An 11444-nucleotide genomic window follows, 5' to 3' on the forward strand; every position below is an offset into this window, starting at 1 on the left:
GCTTAAACAAACATAGCATAAATATTTTTACAATTACAAAATTTACAATTCGGATAATGCAAACTTTTATGGTTTTGATCCTATAAATTTACAATAGGGGCCCAATTCTCTAATCCCTTAAGGGTAAAAAGGTAATTAAAATCCCCCCTTATTTATAGATAAATACAACAGGAACAGGTAAATCATTTTTTCTCACCGTCGACTCTTCACATATCAGCAGGTTCTTAGGGTTTCTCCGATTCTCTCTGCCTCATCATCTCAGCTTCCATTTTCGCCGATTTAACGGTAAAAACTTATCTCTGTCATCTTCTTCTTCTTCTTCTTCGTTTCAGTTGAACTATGGATTATTATCATTATTATCATGAATAGTAGAAAACTTTCCCCCAATTCTGTTGTTAATTCAAATTCATCCCAATTTTTTTTTTTCGATGTTTTATATGTTTTATACGTAATTAATGAAAATTTACTCTTTGCTGGTTTTGATTAGATTTAGGTAGCCCACAAATCCAAATCCAAATCCAATAATAAATGTCTGTACAAGATTCTCCATCCGAGGCTGAAATTGTCACTCCTGCTAAGAAATCAAAACGGGGTGGCAATTTCAGTGTAGAGGAAGACAAGCTCCTTGTGTTGGCGTGGCTTAATACTAGCGTCGATGCCGTGCATCATGGTGGTAATAATGACCAAAACAACAAAGCTCCATTTTATACAAAAATCGCCAAATACTTCCATGATCACAAGAAGGATTCTACGCGTACTGTTGTCTCCCTAACGAGTCGATGGGGTGTGATTAATAGGGAGACGAGTAAGTTTTGTGAGGTGTTTGCTAAAGTTGAAGCAAAGAATCCAAATGCTACTGCCGAACAAATGAAGGTATCAATTGTGTTATATTGCAATGGTTTGAAGAAAATGTCAATTGCTTAATACTTTTTTGTTTTTTAGATTGACGCCAAGGACTTGTTTAAAGAAATATACAAGTGCAATTTTCAATTCGAACATTGTTGGCTGTTGTTGAAGAATTTACCAAAGTGGACACTCAATAAGCCTAGGGAAAATTTGAGAAAAGAATTGCCTCAAACTCCGGATTCAATAGAGCAAGATCAAGCTGGGAGGGATGATGTCTTGCTTGATGACACTATGGATTTTCAGAGACCAATAGGTAGGAAGGTTGAAAAGCCCAACCGAAAGAGAAAAGATACTGACAAAGAAGTTGCGGAATATCTGAAAAAGAAAATGAAATTTCTTGAAGAATCGTGTGCACAAGAAAAAGAGATTCTTCGTATCAAAACGGAAAAATTTCGCTTGGAAGAGTTGAGGGAGAATGAAAGAATTAATATTGAAAAGGAAAGGCTTCGGATTGAAAGAATCAAGGAGGATGAGAGAATTATGATGGTTGATACAAGTGCCATGTCGGAATCACAAAAACTTTTTTATCATGAACTTCAAAAGGAAATCCTTGCAAGACGAACTTTGAGTAAATAGTTAGGTTGAGATGATGCCTTCCTCTGACCTTATTTTGGTAATAACTTATTTTAGGCATTGGTTTGTATTTTGTGACCTTACTTTGGTAGTAGTTTATTTTAGGCCTGAATTTGTATCTTGTCTAGAAAAAGTTATCTCCTCTTTTTTTTTTTTGAAACAAAGTTCTTCTCTCTTTAATTCACTCCACTCCTTTGTATTTTCTACTATGCAATTATGTAATCAAAATATCTTAAGCTTATACAAAACGTCTTATGAATTTTCCATATTTGATGTCACATACCAGTCACATTTTAGATCAATGTACTGAATGATTTCCATATCCAGTTTGGCAACCTCAGAAAAATAGCGCACCAATTTATTTAATCTAGTACATGATAAGAGTTCAGATTATATATTGTGCAACAAACAGAATTGTCACTGTATTTTGTCATCTTCAAACTAAAGACATGCAAGTTCTCAGGTGCCTGGAAGAATAGCTATGATTTCGACCCAAACTGGAAATATTCATATGGAGTTTTTCATAAAGGTTATGAGGTTCTTGGCAAAACCTTTATGAACAACTTTTTGTGATAGTATATCTAAAAAAAGTTGTTCATAAAAGTTGTGCCAAGAAATTCGTAACTGTAATCGATTCAGCACCTTTTCCATATTCTGTCCCGGCCCTCTTGAAGACTCGTGGCTGCTTTCTAGGAAAGGTTTCTCTCCAATCTGGGTGTTCAATCAGATATTCCGTTGCTTGAAAAGGAAATTTTAGAAAATAAATTATAAATACAAAAACTATTTCTATTTTCTAACCAATCATTGTTTCACAAGATATATGTGCTGCAAGTTTCCAACAAAATGGGTATACATCTCATTTTTCACAAGATATCTTCACACATCTATGCATCTCATTTTCTTTTCTAATATTTTTTTATAAGATTTTGATTGCAGTTTGTGCTGCAAGTTTTCAACAACAATTGATTTTGAAAACAAGAATATAGGTGCTGCAAGTTCTTCATTCCTCTTTGCATCTCATTTTCATTTCTATTCTTTAGTACATTTTGATTGCAGTTTGTGTGTGTAAGAAAAAATATTGCATTATACATGCCACCCCACTTTTTCTCCCTTTCTGTTGAGGGTGCAGGGGTTGTTATTAAAGACACAAAAGCCAATATATTTATTTTTTCGTAAATTGTCTTGTTCTCTATCCAGTCAATGGCTATCATATATTTGGCATCCAAAATGCAAATTGAGTAATGCTCATAAATTTATTGCCTAGTAAGTACTGGTTAAGACACTTATGTCACAGGCTAACCGAGGACGCCAAAGGGTAGCACAATTGGCTGGGGACCATGCCTCATGAAGCAGAGGTCACTAGGTCCCATTCCCTTCCCGCTCCCCTTAAGCCCAAAACATACTAATAAAAAAACTGTAAATCCAAGATTTATTTTAATCAAACTATACCTTCTTAAATTATACACAAAATCTGGGGCCTCAGCAGAAGCAGAAGTAGAACATCTGAGGAGAATTTCAAATTTAGAAAGGCTTTGAAGTGTCCGAGAAATATATTTTTGGCGAAAGCTCCTGTATTGAAGGGAAGGAGCTTAAAGCGTCAACATAAATGGAGGGAAGAGTGAGGAAATACATTTTAAAAAAAAAACAGAGAATTGCTTTGGAAAGCAATGAATCCTGTGCTTTCTTTGAATGCAGATAATAGAAGTTGTACTCTGTAGGTAGTTTAACTATTGTACCAACAGCATGAAGCAATTCTGAATTGATCAGTTTGAGTATCATATGTCTCAAGCAACTTGCCACTCCAACTGGGGTCCTCATAGGATGCGGTGACTTGAATTCTCCCAACAATCTCATCCGGACAACTTGAAGTTCTATCAAAACAGGCAGGGGTAACTAATCCAGTGGAAGCTTATACCTGAAAAATGTTGAAAAGATTAAAATCAATATTTTAGAACATGGCTGCAAGCTTTAACTGCATGCATTAACCAGTAAGGTCTGCACCAACATTCATTTAATTATGCAGTCTTTTCGATCTGAGCAATAGTAATTCAGATCGATAAGGAGATGGCATTGTTGAGAAGCCAAAACTATAGAGAAATAGAGAGTACATCCAACTCAGCATCCAAATTGTGACCAATAACACGAGTTGACATCTGGGACTGGGTGAGTCCCACGTCCACAATATTTGGAGAATCTATATGAGCAACTGAGGTCCTGCACTTACGAAAACAGAATTAGAAGCAAAGAACCAACATTCGATCAATTCTTACATTCCATTTTGCTTGTTGTGAATAACTAGGCACACACAGGTTGTTGCTTCATCAGTGCCAACAAGCTTATCATATGAAAGGGGAAAAAACTGACGTTAAGAAGGAAGTCGGAAATGAGAATGCTAAATGGCGCTATAGTAATCTGTCTAGTGACAACTATTGCATAACAAGTTGACAACATTTCCAACATTGTAATCAAATCATAAAACCTTACAATTTTATATCTGAAATTCCAAATGGTAGTATCTTAAATTTTTTTTTTTTTTTTTTTTTGGAACACACATCAACAAATGCAAGGCCAATAGTTGCATATTCAAGTTGGAACACATAAGCCCAATTATTCTTTGTCCATTTACTCGATCCCTCCATGCTAGACTCTTCATAAACTGAGAACTTCCTCTCTAGGATAGCCTTGAATGAATTTGAGGCAGATACCAGAATTGGGTCTTCCATCAAAGCAACCAGGGTATTACTTCCCTGTTCAAAAGCAGAATTTTTCATGTTCTTTACTTAATTCATATAACCAAGTTATTTGTCAGATAAAACCCAGGATTTACAGTCCTAAAGGCAAGATTTTTCTCAGGGAAAATGTGATCATTTACAAAATTATATTTGCCCATTATGCAACCAAAATGGTGAAACACACACACACACATCCTTTTCATTCTCTTCTAGTAGAAGAAATTGGTGCCACAATTCCCCCCACCCCCACCCCCCCAACCTCCAAAAAAAAAAGCTTAATTTTACACAGAAATGCACACATGTATGCTGTCATATGTACAAGATCAGCTACTCAACCAATCTTGACATCAAGCACCTCTAAGAGGAAGTTGTAAATTTTAGAATTGCCCCATTCACATTTACTGTCAGTAATTTCCTTTTTCCAATTAGTATGCTACAAGTAACACGATTTAGCATGATAGAAGAACAGTAACAACTAATCCAAATTCAAATCCTATCTCTATTCTACTAATACTTAAATAATAAATTATTAAATTTATTGTGATAATAAATTAATATCAGAACATGTTTTGGTATCATACAAGCAATATTAAGAGCATTCACATCACCTCATGCAAAAAATTCTATCTATTTTAGTATAAGAATAAATATATATAGTCTAGATAAATTTTCATTTAAAGAATAAATATAATAAGGTAACCATATATTTAATAGTTCCATATAAAAGATAGGAGCATTTAAGATAGTTTAAGAATTTGTGTGAGAGAATTTTAGTACGCAAAATGTTGAAATCCAAACAAAGAATATTGTTATTAATAGTATAGATAGACATTCATAACTAGATATCTCAGCAAAGAGAAAAAAATAATGATATAATTTCATATTCAATAATATTGAATATAATTTTTTTTTTAAATTAATAACTATCATAATCATCAAGTTTCATATTTGTATTCATATATAAACACAAAAAATACAACAAAATAGAGCCTTAAGACAATTACAATTTAGGAGAACAAAAGAGTGACACCACAAATACACTAGCAAGCCTGACAGACAGAGCACTAAACAGAAAGTCCACATACTAGTGACTCTAATCCCACACACAGAAGAGAAGACAGATATGAGTCTTACACTTCTTTTTTCGATCTTGCTTTCAATATCACTATCATGGGCAACGCCCTTTTCCTATCCAACCCCACAAACCTTCATACAGTGCATCTACACAATTTGGTCCCTAAACCAAATTTGTGGGGACTATTTACACATCAGACTCCTCTTTATATTTGTATCTTTTGCAACCGTCCCAACAAAATCCTAGATGGTTAAATTCCTCAACACCAAAACCTCTTCTCATCATTACACCTTTCCAAGAGTCTGAAATCCAAGCAACCATTCTTTGTAGCAAAAAGTACAACTTACAAATCAGAGTCAAAAGTGGAGGCCATGATTATGAAGGACTATCCTAACTCTGCAAAACCCCATCTATCTTAGTTGATGTTTTCAATCTTAGATCAGTTGAGATAAATTTTGAAGATGAAACTGCATGGGTTCAGACTGGGGCAACACTTGGGGAGCGTTACTATAGTATTGCCAAGAGAAGTGGAATCCATGGATTTCCAGCAGGATTCTATGTCCCAGTGTAGGGGTAGGTAGGCACATTAGCAGCGGCGGTTTTGGTAATTCTCCCATAACATAAACTATTAAGAAATTAATTGTGATTTCAATTATTTAACTATTATTCTAATGCGTCCTTCACATGTGAATTTTCTCGAGTTTTGAATGACATTTATTTTGTTTAATCATCATTCTAACAGGTACCTTGTTGAGGAAGTATGGCCTTGCAGCAGATAATGTCCTGGATGCTTACCTAATAGATGCTAATGGAAAAATTATGGACAGAGAAGCGATGGGGAGGATTTGTTTTGGGCTATTAGGGGGGGTGGTGGAGCAAGCTTTGGAGTCATACTTTCCTGGAAAATCAAGCTGGTTCAAGTTCCACCAACAGTGACAACTTTCAGTATTAAGAAAACACTTGAGCAAGGTGCCACAAATCTTGCCAGCAAGTCAATACATTTCAAATAAGCTACATGAAGATCTCTTTATTAGAGTCATCATTCAAAATGTGGGAAATGGGACTCAAAAGACGGTCCAAGCTTCCTTTAATTCATTATTTCTTGGAGGAATTGACAGACTAGTCCCATTGATGAATGAAAGCTTCCTAGAGTTGGGACTTCAAGCCCAAAATTGCACTAAAATGAATTGGATACAATCTATCCTTTCTTTGAATGGATTTCAAACAAGTGACCCCTTAGAAGTCTTACAAGATAGAAAAACCATCAATAAGGACTTCTTCAAAGCAAAATCAGACTTTGTCAAGGAACCCATATCAGATGTTGGACTAGAAGGGATATGGAAAAGGTTTTTAAAAGAAGAGAGAGTATTTATGATAATGGATCCTTATGGGGGATGAATGAATGAGATTTCAGAATCTGACACACCTTTTCCACATAGGAAAGGTAATTTGTATAACATACAAATTAATAGAGAGATGAGTAAATTTTGTGAGGTCTTTGCTAAAGTTGAAGCAAAGAATCCAAATGCTACCGCCGAACAAATGAAGGTATCAATTGTATTATATTGCAATGCTTTGATGAAAATGTCAATTGCATAATACTTTTTTCTTTTTTAGATTGACGCCAAGGACTTGTTTAGAGAAATATACAAGTGCAATTTTCAATTCGAACATTGTTGGATCTTGTTGAAGAATTTACCAAAATGGACACTCAGTAATCCTAGGGAAAGTTTGAGAAAAGAATTGCCTCAAACTCTGGATTCAATAGATCAAGATCAAGCCGGGAGGGATGATGTCTTGCTTGATGACACTATGGATTTCCAGAGACCGATATGTAGGAAAGCCGAAAAGCCCAATCGAAAGAGAAAAGATACTGACAAAGAAGTTGCGGAATAACTGAAAAAGAAAATGAAATTTCTTGAAGAATCGTGTGCACAAGAAAAAGAGGTTCTTCGTATCAAAATGGAAAAATTTCGCTTGGAAGAGTTGAGGGAGAATGAAAGAACTAATATTGAAAAGGAGAGGCTTCGTATTGAAAGAATTAAGGAGGATGAAAGAATTATGTTGGTTGATACAAGTGCCATGTCCGAATCACAAAAACTTTATTATCATGAACTCCTAAAGGAAATCCTTGTAAGACGAACTTTGAGTAAATAGTTGGGTTGAGATGATGTCTTCCGCTGACCTTATTTCGGTAATAACTTATTTTAGGAATTGGTTTGTATTTTGTGACAGTTTATTTTAGGCCTTAATTTGTATTTTGTGATTCTAGAAAAAGGTCTTCTCTCTTTTATTCACTCCACTCAGTATTTTCTATTATGCAATTATGGAATCATAATATCTTAGCTCATATATCACGTCTTATGAATTTTCCATATTTGATGTCACATACTAGTCACATATTAGATCAATGTACTGAATGATTTCCATATCCAGTTTGGCAACCTCATAAAAATAGCACACCAATTTATTTAATCTAGTACAAGATGAGAGTTCAGATTATATTTTGTGCAACAAATAGAATTGTCACTGTATTTTGTCATCTTCAAACTAAAGACATGCAAGTTTCTTAGGTGCCTGGAAGAATAACAATGATTTTGACCCAAGCTGGAAATATTCATATGAAGTTTTACATAAAGTTGTGCCAAGAAATTCATAACCGCAATCAGCACCTTTTCCATCTTCCATCCCAGCCCTCTTGAAGACTCGTGGTTGCTTTCTAGGAAAGGTTTCTCTCCAATCTGGGTGTTCAATCAGATATTCCCATTGCCTGAAAAGGAAAATTTAGAAAATAAACTATAAATACAAAAACTATTTCTATTTTCTAACCAATCATTGTTTCACAAGATATATGTGCTGCAAGTTTCCAACAAAACAGGTATACATCTCATTTTTCACAAGATATCTTCATCCCTCTCTGCATCTCATTTTCTTTTCTATTCTTTTTTTATAAGATTTTGATTGCAGTTTGTGCTGCAAGTTTTCAACAACAATTGATTAGAAAACAAAAATATAGGTGCTGCAAGTTTCTTAAAAAGTCTTCATCCCTCTTTGCATCTCATTTTCATTTCTATTCTTTTTATTACATTTTGATTGCTGTTTGTGTGTGTGTGTAAGAAAAAATATTGCATTATACATGCCACCCCCCTTTTTTCCCTTTCTGTTGAGGGTGCAGGGGTTTTAATAAAAGACACAAAAACCAATATATTTACTTATTCTTAAATTATCTTGTTCCCTATCCAGTCAATGGCTATCATATATTGGCATCCAAAATGCAAATTATGTAATGCTCATAAAGTTATTGCCTATTAAGTACTAGTTAAGACGCTTATGTCACAGACTAACTGAGGACTCCAAAGGATAGCTCAATTGGCTGGGGACCATGCCTCCTGAAGCAGAGGTCACTAGGTCCCATTCCCTTCCCCCTCCCCTTAAGCCCAAAACGTACTAATAAAAAAACTGTAAATCCAAGATTTATTTTAATCAGACTATACCTACTTAAATTATACACAAAATCTGGAGCCTCAGCAGAAGAAGTAGAACATCTAAGGAGAATTCCAAACTTAGAAAGGCTTTGAAGTTTCTAAGAAATATATTTCTGGCAAAAGCTCCTGTATCGAAGGAAAGAAGAGCTCAAAGCATCAACATAAATGGAGGGAAGAGTGAGGAAATACATTTTTAAAAAAACCAGAGAATTGCTTTGGAAAGCAATGAATCCTGTGCTTTCTTTGAATGCAGATAATAGAAGTTGTACTTTGTAGGTAGTTTAACAATTGTACCAGCAGCATGAAGCAATTCTGAATTGATCAGTTTGAGTATCATATGTCTCAAGCAACTTGCCACTCCAACTGGGGTCCTCATAGGATGCAGTGACTCAAATTCTCCTAACAATCTCATCTGGACATCTTGAAGTTCTACCAAAACAGGCAGGGGTAACTAATCTAGTGGAAGCTTATACCTGAAAAATGTTGAAAAGATTAAAATCAATATTTTAGAACATGGCTGCAAGCTTCAACTGCATGCATTAACCAATAAGGTCTGTAAACATTTCATAAAACTATAAAGACCACACAAGTAACTGGTTTAGTGATTATGTGTCTTGCCATGCCATTAGTCAGTCCATACTAGAATCTGTCTTGCACATGTAACTAGTCTAGTCATTACTCATTAGATGCCCTTGCCTTGCCATTAAATAGATCCAAACTAAAATATGTCTCATATAGTAGTATAAATATATGCTTCTTGATGAAACCAAAACTATTTGATACATACTAGTAATACTTGTTAGAAATCAATACTAGAATCAGAATGCATATCAAATAAATCTTTTGGCTTTTGTTTCTGCACAATTGGGTTTTTCTCTAACTTAGACTCCAAATATGGCAAATTCATCAGAACTACAGGCTTAAATCATTAAGTTCACAGAAGTGCAAAGAGAACACATGAGAATGCATATACCAAGTATCTAAATAGCTACCTATTACATGACATTTCCCACATTTTTAAATTAATAAGTTCACTCATAAGAACTTTAGTTCAAGATTGAAGCGAAGGCTGTATATATGGGCCGGGAAAATAATTTTTTCCTCAATTACCTTGTTCACAGCAAAAACTAACTAGCATTTTGCTAATACAAGTTTGATATTCCCAGATTGAAATAAGGCTCTATTTCTTTCTAGCAGGTCTTAATTCATTTGCATGAACTAAATATAAGACTAAATTGTCCTATTGATAACATAGCGTTTGATAACTTCATGTATGTTATGGGTTTAATAAGAAGTTACATGTCCTTAAACATTGGTTAATGGAGAATGATTAAACATTTGTTCTAAGGAAAGGCAATAGAGGGTTGTTCTTAAACCTTCGTGAGTGAAATTGCGTCCATCACGAAGGTTGATGCTATAGTCTAATCCTAGGGGGTTGTTTGGCCAAGAGAACCAATCGCACCAAATTTTACTTCAGGTGGCATGAATCAACCTTTAAGAACAACGCTTTCGCAACATGATTCTATAGCATTGTGAGATTGATCTAAACTCCTTTTTTTATTTTATGTTCTTGCTAATTATTTGGGATATTATTTATGTTTAAAGAGAAAAGAGGGTCAAGAGAGAGAAACCAATCCTAGATTATAGTGTCTTTTATATTAAGACTTGATCTTAAGAAAATTTCAGCAATGGATCAAGGTAAGATTTATAGTTATTTTTGTGTAGATGTGAAAACATGATAATTCAAGATTCTAGAATTTTATATGATAATTGTTTATAATTTAACAACGTAAAGAAAATATTTACACTAAACAAAGACAATATTTAAATTATAGGGATCATAGAGTGAAGCTGACCGCTAAACCATTGAAAATGGGGTATGCATTCCCTTTGGAATCCCTTCTAGTGTTATGCCCAAGAACGGAGAGATTCTGAACATGAAACTTCTTTGGTCATGTGCACAAATTTTCAACAATTTTAGCACACAATGGAAAGGAATCACCAACCAACCGTGCCTGGCTTTATGATCTAGTTCTAGAGTAAGCATATTGCACAAAAAGTTCAACACACTCAACTTCAATTATTCTAACCCTCGGATAACTACATCTTTGGAAAATCAACAATAATATAGAGGATCCTGAGCCAGACATTTGGTGAAACATCTTCAAAACCACCAACAAGATGCACCTGCATTCATTTAATTATGCAGTCTTTTCAATTCGAGTAATAGTAATTAAGATCAATAAGGAGATGGCAATGTTGAGAAGCCAAAACTATAGAGAAATAGAGAGTACATCCAACTCAGCATCCAAATTGTGACCAATAACACAAGATGACATCTGGGAGAGTCCCATGTCCACAATATTTGGAGAATCCATATGAGCAACTGAGGTCCTGCACTTAAGAAAACAGAATCAGAAGCAAAGAACCAACATTCGATCAATTCTTACATTCTATTTTGCTTGTGGTGAATAACTAGGCACACACAGGTTGTTGCTTCATCAGTGCCAACAAACTTATCATATGAAAGGGGACAAAACTGACATTAAGAAGGAAGTTGGAAATAAGAAAGCTAAATGGCACTATAGTAATCTATCTAGTGACAACTATTGTATAACACATTTCCAACATTGTAATCAATTCATAAAACCTTACAATTTTCTATCTGAAATT

The 11444-nt window shown here is 34.6% G+C and overlaps 2 protein-coding genes and 1 pseudogene across 18 annotated transcripts in view; 2 read left to right on the forward strand and 1 right to left on the reverse strand.

Moving 5' to 3' along the window:
* The first annotated feature begins 176 nt into the window (after positions 1-176).
* LOC126724107 (glutathione S-transferase T3-like) lies at positions 177-1745 on the forward strand. The gene is made up of 3 exons (XM_050428346.1): positions 177-285; positions 488-873; positions 943-1745. Exons 2-3 carry the CDS (start codon positions 529-531, stop codon positions 1480-1482), a joined length of 885 nt encoding a protein of 294 aa, XP_050284303.1. The 5' UTR covers positions 177-285; positions 488-528; the 3' UTR covers positions 1483-1745.
* A 1262-nt stretch (positions 1746-3007) lies between these two features.
* The window catches only part of LOC126724105 (putative disease resistance protein RGA4), a 57672-nt gene continuing 49235 nt past the window's right edge, over positions 3008-11444 (reverse strand). For 7 of the 17 annotated variants that reach the window (XR_007654616.1, XR_007654617.1, XR_007654618.1 and 4 more), the window contains 4 exons: positions 11066-11165; positions 10628-10958; positions 8961-9244; positions 7689-8056 (listed from right to left, as the gene is read on the reverse strand). The gene's annotated coding sequence lies outside the window, so the exon portion shown is untranslated. Of the gene's footprint in view, positions 3190-3215; positions 3395-7688; positions 8057-8780; positions 8898-8960; positions 9245-10627; positions 10959-11065; positions 11166-11444 lie in introns of those variants that run through there. The other 10 variants (XM_050428336.1, XM_050428334.1, XM_050428338.1 and 7 more) reach the window with 10 other exon arrangements.
* Positions 5335-7182, forward strand: LOC126722811 (berberine bridge enzyme-like 22; annotated as a pseudogene).

Source organism: Quercus robur, chromosome 4, assembly GCF_932294415.1.
Source record: "Quercus robur chromosome 4, dhQueRobu3.1, whole genome shotgun sequence".
Lineage (NCBI taxonomy): Eukaryota > Viridiplantae > Streptophyta > Magnoliopsida > Fagales > Fagaceae > Quercus > Quercus robur.

Excerpts from the sequence above, each read along its gene's own strand:
- LOC126724107 (XM_050428346.1), top strand. The coding sequence starts at position 529 with ATGTCTGTACAAGATTCTCCATCCGAGGCTGAAATTGTCACTCCTGCT. Across the intron at positions 874-942 it reads CTACTGCCGAACAAATGAAG|ATTGACGCCAAGGACTTGTT; the intron begins GTATCAATTGTG and ends TTTGTTTTTTAG.